The sequence below is a fragment of the Acinonyx jubatus genome, chromosome A2 (assembly GCF_027475565.1).
Source record: "Acinonyx jubatus isolate Ajub_Pintada_27869175 chromosome A2, VMU_Ajub_asm_v1.0, whole genome shotgun sequence".
Lineage (NCBI taxonomy): Eukaryota > Metazoa > Chordata > Mammalia > Carnivora > Felidae > Acinonyx > Acinonyx jubatus.
In genome coordinates this window covers 14,622,474-14,633,965 of record NC_069383.1, presented here as the reverse complement: position 1 = coordinate 14,633,965, position 11,492 = coordinate 14,622,474, and the positions used below count along the sequence as shown (strand labels likewise).

The 11,492-nt window shown below is 47.6% G+C and overlaps 1 protein-coding gene and 1 long non-coding RNA gene across 5 annotated transcripts in view; one reads left to right on the top strand and one right to left on the bottom strand.

The window, feature by feature from the left end:
• Positions 1 to 11,492, bottom strand: part of LOC113604175 (uncharacterized) — a 173,279-nt gene that overhangs the window by 13,866 nt on the left and 147,921 nt on the right. For all 4 annotated transcript variants that reach the window (XR_003426030.2, XR_008296586.1, XR_008296585.1 and 1 more), the window contains exon 4: positions 297 to 451. This is a non-coding gene — a long non-coding RNA (uncharacterized LOC113604175). The remainder of the gene's footprint in view (positions 1 to 296; positions 452 to 11,492) is intronic.
• TBXAS1 (thromboxane A synthase 1) overlaps positions 8,515 to 11,492 on the top strand; it is a 154,054-nt gene continuing 151,076 nt past the window's right edge. The window contains exon 1 of the mRNA XM_027075592.2: positions 8,515 to 8,760. Coding sequence (XP_026931393.1) covers positions 8,672 to 8,760 — 89 coding nt within the window. The 5' untranslated portion in view covers positions 8,515 to 8,671. The remainder of the gene's footprint in view (positions 8,761 to 11,492) is intronic.

The window sequence follows — 11,492 nt, the reverse complement described above, 5'->3', positions numbered from 1 at the left end:
TTGATCCTGAACTGGCTTAGGCTTTTGGGGGGCCTCAATAGCTCCACCTTCTACCCTGTTCTAGTAGCTGGCTTCCTAGGCAGGAATCATTGGACGGAGAACATACCCAAGATGGGACCTCCCTGTGGCAGGAATGCCGTGTGTTTGCCAAACTTCCTTTCTTTTTTTCCTGGGCCCACTCCACCTCCAGCCTCTTCTGCGGGTAGGTGTGGCCGTGTCTGAATTCTGGCCAAGGATGTGAAGGTGGGAGTGTTTACGCCACTCGCAGGCCCCACCTGTAAAAACCTTCTGCTCACCTTTTCTTCTTTGCTTTTCCCCTGAGCCAGTTGGCTGCAGGTGATCCAGCAGGGGCATCTCAGGGGTAGTGGATGGCGGAGCCACAAAATTGAAGGAGGCTGAGTCCACCAAATCCACTGCGTGGAAGGCTGCCCACGGAGCGCCTGCACTTGGACTGTTGGGTGAATGAGAAATAGAATTCTGCAGCGTTAAGCCCTCGAGATGTGGGGGCCCCTTGTTACAACACCTTTACTATCCATTCTCTTTCCATTCCCGCCCCCACCAGGACGCAATTCTTCTTTCTATGTTGCCGTTCTGGGGCCTGGGATTCTACCTCCCGCTCACGTATACACTTCCTTGAAGGCAGCTGCTGCCAAACCTTCCGATTATCTTCTGCTTGGGGATCCCCATTATTAGGCCCCATGCATATGTCACAGTTCCCTCTCTACTCTGTGTAGGGACTTCATCGTGCTGACTTAACTGGAATACCATTGCACTGTGCTGTCACACTCTGGATTATGAATTCTGCTTTCTGGGCATGCAGTCTGTCTTCACAATGCCTGTTCCCTCTCCACTGATAGGAGGTAAAAAATGGCTGTTCTGGGCACTAGCTTGCCCGGAAACTCCAAGACTTGCCTTAAGGCAGTCAAGCCATCTGCTGACTCTCCACGTTCACAAGCAGAGCCAGGCCTAATCATCAACATGGAGCCACACTCAGCCACACGGAGTGCCAGGAGAGATCGGATGACAATTTAGAAAGTGCTAACATCTGACAAGCTGAGATCATGGGCGACACAAATTGATAGAGAAGCTGAGATGTGAAGGAGGTAGGATGGGCCATGTCTGATTAGCAATATCGAGAGCAGCCCTAGAGCCAAGTGCGTCTCCCGCCTTCTGACGAAACACACAGTCAAGGTCGGAACGGTAGCGCTGCCTCGGTGCCCCCACTGTGACTGGGGCACCTGGGCGATGGTGACATGCGGCTGTTAGACTGTCATCTGACGAGCTCCACGCTCATTTTAGTGATGAAGCCACATGGGATAGAGTTGGCCCAAAGAGCATTATGTCACTTCCCTGCTTGAAGCCTTTTCTGCAGTGGCTTCCCTTTCCTTTTGAAAGGAGATAGTGTATTTTTCACAGGGCCCAGCAGATCTTGGGTATGCTGACCGCTAGCCATCCTCCTATGTCATCCAGCCTTACATTTCCCCTTGCTTGATGAATCCCAGTCGCGCCGGTCTATATGTTCTTCAGGCATACACAGCACAGGGCCAGGCACCTAGCACAAACTCGACAGACAAATGCTGATGGGTGAACGAGGGGCAGGGAGGCTCTTAGAAGACTCCCGCAGTCTAGCGAGAGATCACGGAGCGGTGAGTTGGGTGGGTCCCTCTCCAGACACAAGCTCCATGAGGTGGGAAGCCTGGCTTGTTTGCCATACCAGTGCAGTCTCATTTGCCTGATACTGATCAGTTGCCGGCACGTTCACTGAGCCAATGAAATGAGGTGGAATGCACGAAAGAATGAACGGATAAAGGGAGTAGTGACCAGAATGAGCGTGACTTCACAGGTGGAAACAATAGGGCTTGGTGATTGACTGGCTGTGGGGCTGGGGGGCTGGGAGAGAAGGAAGGGTCGAGGATGAGCTCAAGTTTCTGACTTGGGAGCTGAGCGGAAGGTGGTATGATTTACTGACATGGGGAACGTGGCACGAGGTCGACGAGTTTAATGGAGGAAGGAGGAGGCTCTGACAATGAGTCTAGCTTTAGGCATTTCGAGCTGTTAGCATCTGTGGGATATCTATGAGAAGAGAACCACTGGGCAGCTGGATATATTAGCCTGAAATTCTGGAATGAGAATCGGGCTGGAGAGAAGAGATTTGGGAGTGATCGGCTCACGGATGTTAATTAAAGCCGAGCGAGTATATGAGATGGCAATGTGACGGGCGGTGCGGTCGCACAATGATATATAAAATATGGTCCCTGCCCTCACAACCAATACAACGTCAAGATGTGACATAGAACCCATCCGTGTCTCCATAGCAACCTCGAAGCGAGGAGAGAGTTCTGTCCTTATTGTGGGAGGGGAAACACAAACAGATGGCTGCTGTCCCCACGTCTCCTGATGCGGGAGGTGTTCTCACTTCACGTGGGTCCCCCCTTAGTGACGCTTGGAAATTCTACTCTAGCCAGTGCAAATCTGCGTCTTCTCCCACGTCTCAACCGTGGGGCCAAAGAGATGACGGAGAAGGCTGAATCAGCCCTTTCCAAACCTCCTTTTCCCTGGTTCTGCCTCTCCACACCCACCGCTCCGCCAAAACCATTCTGGGGGTGGCCGTAATGACCCGAGCGCCAAATCCGAAGATGCCTCGGTAACCACCTCACTTGACCTTTCTGTAACATTCACACCATGGCCATTTCCTGCTCCTTACAGCCGTTCTCTTGTGGCTTTGGCGAAAACAATCCCAGACCGCACGCACACGTGCTTACTATGTGTCAAGAGCTCTGCTGAGCAGCAAGGTGCTGAGCACAACAACCTTGTGAAGGGTGTACCGTTGCCCCCACTTCACAGATGACAAACTGAGGTCTCAGAGAGGTTAAATAACTTTTCAAGCTAGAGAGCCAAAGAACCCAGGTCATCTGAAAACAAAAAGCTACATCCTTAAGCACTGAAATAGGGTTCCTCTGCTGGTTTTCCTGCTCTCTCGGACCATTCCTTCCTCCTCAATCCGTTTCCAGGCACACCATCCCTTTGCACTCCATCACCCACCCCACCACCTCCCATGCCCACCCTTCTCCCAAGGCTGCTGTTTTGGGTATTCTTTCCATGGTCCGCTCTTTAACACTCTCTCTCTTCCCTGTAGCCAGTGTATCCTTATGGCTTCACCCCATCCATGTACAGATGGCGCTCAAAACTCAAATGACTTCCCTGCTTCAGATTTCTCTCCAGGCCTTGCCTCCTCCTAAGCATCTTTACCTGTGTGCCCACCAGGGAGGCGGCAGTAATTCCCCTACACTTGTTCCTTCTCCCCTGTGTGAGTGGCACACACGGGCTCAATCAATGGAGCCAGAAATTGGGGCGTTATCCTGGACGACCCCTTCTTCACTCCTTCTTCACTCATTTCCAGTTCTACAGCTTAATCCGGGCCATTGTCTCCTACCTAGATGGCCAGCAGCCTCTTCGCTGGCCTCCCATCTTGGGTGTGACCCACCCAATCTGCCTCCTGAGGGATATTCCTAAAAGCAAATCTGATCATGTTACTGCTCAATTTAGGTCTTCATCTGGTTTCCCATGGGTCCTGGAAAGGTGTGTAAGCTTTTTTGGCGTGGCCCAAAACGCCTTGCACGACCTGGTCTCTGAGTATCTGTCTGTTTTCCCTCCTTACTGCCAGCCCCTGATGCCTTGGAGCAAGGATGAGCTGTGCTCCCTCTGCTAAGCACATCTGTCCTATTCTCATCTGCTCAGTGAAGTCGTCTGTCCAGTCTAAGCTCATGAGTCATCTGTTCAAACCTTTTACCAATCTCCTCCCTCCCATTTTTGTCCCCTTTTCCCTGTACCTATGTGTGTCATAGTACCTATAACACCAGGGCACTTAGGTATTTATGTGTGTGCTTCCCTATCCTGGGAACAGAGTGCCTTGGTGGCAAGACCTAGGTCTTACACACTGGGATTCTATTCCTGGTGCCTCATGCCTAGCAATTGTTCAGTAAATGTTTGTTGACTAAAGGAATGGACGAGCCCTCCTAATCTGACCTCCTGTTCTCAGAAAATGGATGAGAATCTCTAAGATACTGGATGCTGTTGAGGAGATTGTTGTTTGCCCCTTCCACAAGGGGCCCTAGAATCATCTGCAAGGAGATAAAGCAGCCCACAGGCACACACCATCCGTTCATCTTCCTTAACTGTAGCAACTCTAGACCCCAGGGGGGCAAACATAAAGATAAACTATATCACAACCATGGGCTGGCTTGGTGAACGATGCATTTTTAAGCCAAGATGTGACTTTAGATTTAGTGGAAAAAACACAGGGTTTAAAGCCAGAAGATTGGGGCTTGAGCCTGGCCGCTAGAATTTATTAACGTATGATTTTAGTCATGTAATATCTCTGAACTGTAGTTGCTTCCTCTCAGAGCCCAGGGATGAGAGGTCCTGCTCACCTACTCCTCAAGGCTGCTCTAGACTGAAATGAGGTTATATGTAAATGTTCTCTGAACTTCTGTGGTGCTGGGTGAGCCCCACTGTCCTTTTACTAGGGGTCTTGCTTGGAAGGGAGAACGTGCCCCATGCCTCAAACATCCCAGAGACATCAGGCTTAGGGTAGGCCAGCTGGGAACCTTCAGCAGAGAAGGCAACCACCACTTAGACATCTGCAGAGGCAGTTTTTAAACACAGAGAACATGGAGGAAATACCACAGAGTTTATGGAGTGAAAGCTTTAAAAAGAAACACAAGACTTAAGTCAAAACAGTTGACTCAACTCTGGGGAAGATGTCTGCCTGGACGGAGGAGGAAAAAAAGGATCGACTTGGGGTGGGTTGAGACAGAAGAGAAAGCTCTGTGGGGTGTCCCACCAGGTGGGGCAAGTGGGCACTTCCACACACAGCTCGAGGCAGGGGGAATGGAAACCACCTCAAGGGAGGTAAGCGGTTACCAGCATTTTTGAAAGGCACATCGTTGCGCGCAATGCTTCCGTTTCTAAGAATGTCGCTTCAGATAGCCTTCCCCAAGGCCGTAGCGATACGTACAAGGATGTTCCTGGTGGTCTCATTTGTGGTTGGGAAAGCTTGGAAACAATACAAATGTCAATCAGTGAAGGACAGGCTGAATGAATCACAACACGTCTGTACAGCAGAGCCAGTGACGTATCTCTCTAGGTATGACGTAGAAGGATATACGCGTGATACCAAGTGCAGAGTAGCATGGGTGTGATGATCTTGTTTTCATAAGACCTGAGGACATACCTAAGTTTGTATATGCATAGAAAAAAGGATGTGGGAAGACACACACTAATTTGTTAACAGAGTTTGTCTCTCGGAGTTGGAATTATAGAAGATTTTTTATACAGGTCTATAAAGTTGATTGTTTTCAATAGACATACCATTAAAAAGAAAATATTCAGAAAGTAAAGGCCTGATGTTTAATTATGGTAAGCATGATGGCGACAGTCTGCCCTTCATCGCAGAAAACCCCCAATGTGTCCTTGCTTTACGTCACAGATTCCAAAATTGTGATACATTCTTAATTATGTTATTCTCTGATAAAAATGCTTATTATCTCTCATATCCGACCCTTCCACTTTGTTTTGGTTTATTTACTATCCACAATTCACTGAGTGTTATCTCTGCTTTGAGGCTAGTGTGGAAAGGGTACAATGATCTCTCCACAGCGTTTACAGCTCCCCCAAATCACATAGAAAGGGCTCCAAAGATATTAGTCAGAGGAATGAATGAGTAAACTCAGTCACTTGGGGAAAAGAACAACCCCTCAAGAAGGTCAGACACCTCTGAACCGGCCACCTCTGAACATGCAAAGGTTCTCTGTGAACAGGGCAGGACCCGTTCCAGGTGCATGGGCAACATGTCTGTGGGGAGACACGAGGAGTATATTCTAGATGAAGAGCCCGAAAAGAGAGACGGGAGACCCAGGTTCTATCACTAGGCAGCAATGGGACTTTGTACCAGTCACTTTTCTTTCTGGGTTTTTATTTCCTCCTCCGTAAATAAGCGTTAGATTTGGCCAACATCTCTCAAAGCATGCTCCTAAGAACACTACATCTGGGATGTGTTAATAAATGCCCCTTAACAAGAATTCTGTGGTCAAATACACTTGGGAAATGCTGCTCTCTGCATGCTAGCCTTGGAGCTCCACAATGCACATTAGCAAGTTCAAGTCTCTGAGAGGTCTTTCAGGAAATAAACTTACTTTATCAATGCTGACACCAGCATTTTCTCACATTTATTTCACCTTGGAATCTTAACATTTTTTTCATGAGCATCTCGCTGACACATACACTGGTCTTAGTAATACCTGAGGTCTTTCCAGCTCTCAGAATCCATAACCGTAATGACTTGTTTCCTTCACACCAGCTTGTTCTGCCCTGACACCCCATACCGTGGCCACTGTGGCCGAAAGCATCATATCTCAGATGGCCCTCGATGAAGCATACCTCTGCTTTGTGAGTGGGAATATAGAGATCCCTTAACTGTGTGTCAAGGTCCTGATCAAATGGGACAAAGGAGATGTAGAATATGGAGAGGGGAAGAAACATCCAAAAGGGCTGGGCTGAAGCATGGGACACTTGGGTGCAGCTGTTGCGGGCACCTAAGTAGGAATGAAAAACCGGGAGGCAGGGCAAATGGTCAGAGAAAAGGGAAGTATTTGGAAGGTACTTGGTCCTTGTGTGGTTTGCTAGCTATTTGTGGCTGTGGCTCATCTGGATTTAAATCCCATTTGTATATCGATGCCTTCCGTGTTTGAATACAATCTTTTGATTAAGAGAATGGACTTGGGAGTCGTATGTCCCGTGCCTTAGTTTCTTTTATAAGATAGGGTTGATAAAAAGCTTTGCCTCATAGTGTTATTTATGAAGATGAAATAAGTGAACGCATACGAATGCTCTTAGAATAGTAACTGGCCCATAGTAAGTCCTACATAAATGGCATTGTTGTCATTCATTACTGTTAGTTATATTTTCAGCCAAGATTCCTCTCTGACTTGACAACTCCACTCAGATGTGTCCCAGGCATCTCAGACTAAACAGGAGCCAAATTAAACTCTTGATTTTTCCCACCAATACCCCAACTTCCCCATCTCAGGAAATGTCACCTCTACACATACACTCACAGCTCAAGCCAGGAGCCCAGGAATCAGACTTGTCTCCCCCTTCCCTTTCACATCCCATCCACCGGGAAGTTCTGCAGTCGACTGCTAAATATATTTCAAGTTCATCTATGTACTTCTTTCTACTTGCATCCCTGCTCTGGTCCGAGCAGGCTCATCTCAGGATAAATGACTAGTCTTCTAAGCGGTCTCCCTGCTCTTCCTCTTGCTCTTCTCCAACACATTCTCCCCGTGCAGCCAGAATGCTTTTAACAAACATAAATATGAACATATTAAAACCCTAAGTGGCCCATAAAATGAAGCCCACGCTTCTCACCGTGGCTTTGTGCTGTCTAGCTTCTGTTGACCATCTCCCTGTCTTCCCAGCTGCCTCCCTGAGTTGGCCCGCTCTACTCCAGCAGGATTAGCCTCTTTCCAGTTCCCACACACGGGAATGCCTTCCCACCTTACAGCCCTTATCTGTGTCACCATTTTTGCCCAGAAGGCTTTGCCCATGGCTCTTTATGTGATGGGCTCCCCTTCAACTGAGAACCTCAGCTCCAAACTTTCTTTTCTAGAGAGATTTCCCCTATAACCCTCTCTTAGTGGGTCACTCTAGTTGTTCTCAGTCATAGCTGTGTGTTCATGACCTTCAGAGCAATTACTTCTTTGTCTACCTGTCTATTGTCTGTCTCTCCCCAGAGAAATTTTCCCAGAGTCTGGTACTACTTCTGTTTTCCAAACACTGTAAACTCAGCTCAGAGCCTGGTGCCCCACACATACCGAATGAACGGATGAATGTCATGGTGCGTGAATGACTCACTAATACACCCTCCCCATTACTAAAAGTGTAATATGCTGACTAATAAGCAAAAAATAATTCTGTCTACTTTAGTCAGATAAGCTCAGAACTAGAACAAAGGACCAACGCATGAGCCTGTGGATATGCTTTTAGATGTTTGAAAAATCCTCTGACTCATGATGAGAGTGCTGACACAGGGCAAGATCTCTGTTCCGACAGCCAGTCATCAAGGGCCCCTCGGACCCCAGGAACCAATGAACTTTGTGGGATCGATGTCCTCAATGCAGCCAGTATTTTCCATCAGGCTGATACCTGACCCCAACTTTTTCTGGGACATTCAGAGTCTCCTGACCCATATCTTTACTGAATTATGAATTAATTTTTTTGAAGGGGAGTCTTTTTTCGTAGACTACTCAGACTTCTCATCAGAGTAGAAATCTCGGGTTGCAACCACGTAACTTCTCAGCAAACCTGGGACCAGTTCTGCTGCTAATTCCCAGGGGAGTTAACATAAATGTTTATTGACAGTGCAGTCCTCAAGAAAATAAAGTTGCTGATTCACTGCCTTACACTGAAACTCTGTGTTTCTTCCCTCCTCTTCCTTCCTCTTTATAAGGAGACACTCTGACGAACAGCACATTTTGGGGACCCACTTGGTGTGTGTGTTCTTGGTTGCCTGTTCCTTCTTCCGTCTGTACAGCGTGGCCCCTGTAACGGCAGGGGCATCAGCCTCCCTCTTTCCTCTGGAGGACCGCCCCTCTTGGGACTCTGAGGAACAATGGAAGTCTTGGGGTTTCTCAAACTGGAAGTGAATGGCCCCATGGTGACAGTGGCCCTGTCAGTGGTCCTCTTGGCCCTCCTGAAATGGTAAGTGTGGCCAGCAGGTTCCCATGACTGTGACAATGTCAGAAACAGCAGCCCTGGAGCCTTGCTGGAGCCAGGGAGGGGTATGTGGGAGTGTGTTTTTCTTCTTTTCTAATCTAGAGGGAGTTGAGTATTAACACAGCCTCAGAATTAAAAGCAAACAGCCAGGTTAATCTTTTGCTAAAATGCAGGAGATTGAGGTGTCAGGAAAGGCTGGTGATTCAGTGACTGAGAGCACTACACATAATTAAGTTTGCAAGAGATGGAAAAAGAAACAAGTTGGAAAGGTTTGGGGAGAAGTATTTCCTCGTACCCATCATATCTTCCACCTCACTTTTCTGAGATCCTCTCCCCCTGTTGGATTTACAGCAGATTCAGCTCTCGGTTCATATGCCATTAAAAACAAAAAGGACATCGGAGCTGTCTGGCATCGTGGACCACTTTGCAGGAGGTCATTCACAGGGATTTCTGCAGGTTTAAGGACAAAGTGGTGGAACTGATTGCGTAGTTTTCTGATATTTGATAGAAGGGAATGGATTCTGATGAACATAGAGTGTGCCGTGCCCACAAAGTTTGAGACCCCGAAAGGACCTCGGATTTGAACTGGGAGCAGCTGCCTGTTATCTTGTTAATTCAACAGGAGGCTTTCTGAAGTTTGGCTCCGCCGAAGGCCTGTGTCTGGAGATGCAAGGGCCCACAATATGCTCCATTTATGCATATTCACCCTGCTGGTTAAACTTATTACAGTTACCCACTCAATCCAAAGCACCTGGATTTAGGTGGCTCTGGTTTTTGAGGGGAAAGTGAAAAAATTAATGGAGAACTTGAGTTTGAACAGAATTTCAATTTATGTTTCTGGTGATAATAAAGCCTTCCCTAGATTAATAACTGGGAAAGCACTTTGAAAAGCATCAAGCATTATGCAAATACGAGGTATTATTCTTTTGGAATTTGCATAGCTGAAAATGGAATTCACGTTTGATGTTCTATGATGATGAAATTACTTCTTGGAAATTGGCTCTGAAACTCCGCTTCAGTCCCAGTGCTGTTTTTGCTTTTTAACTGGTTTAATTATCTTTTGAACTTAGTTCTCAGTGTAGCTTCTCTTCCTTGAAACCAGCCACATGCAAAACCAGGAGCAAATGGTAGCCCTCTTTCCCTGCTGCACCCCATTTATCCATCTCAACGTGTTTCTGTGCTCAGTGATGCACACGCCTTAGTGCCAACACATAGCAGGTGCTTCATAGATGTCCACCGCCATTGTTCACAACCATTTAGGTAGCCTAACAACAGAGGAAAATAAGTCTTCAGTGGTTCAGGCATATTTGAAATTCCTTATTAGTATGATTATGAATATATTTTCCCATCAATAGCTATGCTCTGACTGTGGTTCTCAAAGTGTGTCCCGCCTGAATCCTCCAGGTGGTGGTCTCAGCATTAATGTTTAGATTATACACTTTTCTACACATTTCTGTCTTTAGCGTGTGTGTGTGTGTGTGTGTGTGTGTGTGTGTGTGTGTGTTTTCATTTCTGTATCCTCAACTCCCAGCTCAGTGTCTGACTTACAGCACGGCCTCGATAAATGTTTGATGAACGAATGAATGAATTGCATACGTTAATGTTGCTCTGGTCATGGAAAAGGGCATGTGTCCTGACTGATAAGCTGCTGTAACTGGATGTTTATAATCAGTGTAGATCAGGGAGTCACGGACAATAACACCGCACCATTCAGCAAGGCAGCTCTGCATTCCCGGGGCCATATTAATAACCTGGGTCAAAGACACAGAGATTAGATAAAGGCATGAAGCAGAGGTGGTAAATAGGAAGTGAAAGCTGACTTCCACTTGTTATCGCAGAAATATTTGTTGATCTGTTAATGTACGCCAGGCAGAGAGTGGGAGGCTCTGGTACAAGGTCAGGAAACAGGAGGTCTGGACCAGATGTCCAAGGCTGGGGGATACATGGAGGTTCTGGGGTAAGCTTGGTGTCTGGAGGGAATAATGCTGCAGGAGAGCAGTCAGCAGAAGGGAGTGGCTATGGCCATGGCTCTGGAGCTCCTGAGTCCATCCCTTGATCCAGCTCAAGGTAACCATCCTCAGGCTCTCGACCCTCCTCTTCCAGGCAGGGCTCTAGGTAGCCTCTGAGCAACAGACTCCAGCTTGAATGAGGTGGGGTCTCCCTCCTGCTTCATTCTCTTAAGAGGTACTTGTGGGAGAAGAGGGGTGCTCAGGGAAAGCTGAGGTGGAGAGACCTCCCCCACCCCCCACAGGCATCTCGCTCCTAAGAAGAAACTATGGAGGGTGGTGTGTCGTGACCAGACTCCTTTGTCTTTCCTTTGAGAGTTACCTTTGCCATTGGGCTAGGTAAGACTGTCATGGAGAGCCTAAACTCTGAGAATGAGGATTATGAGGATTGCTTCTTGCCTCCTCAACCAGCCTGTGAGTTCTTGCAAGGCAGGGGGGAGGTCTCAGATCTCACTGCAATTCCAGAAATTTCTATCCATGGCACAAATGTTCTTCTAGCGTTTGGTTTAAAGGGGGTAAAGTGAAGAAGTACAGCACCCAGGATTTAGGGTTTGGCTCCTGCCTCTTCCAGTGGCCTCATCTCCCTCATCCATCCCCCATATCCTGTTCTGAGAGCGGCCATGTTGCTGCATGGGTCCTTCCTTTGCCCTTGCTAGTCTCCATGCTTGGAATTCCCTTCCTCTCTTTCCTTCAGCACTAAGTTCAGGGGCA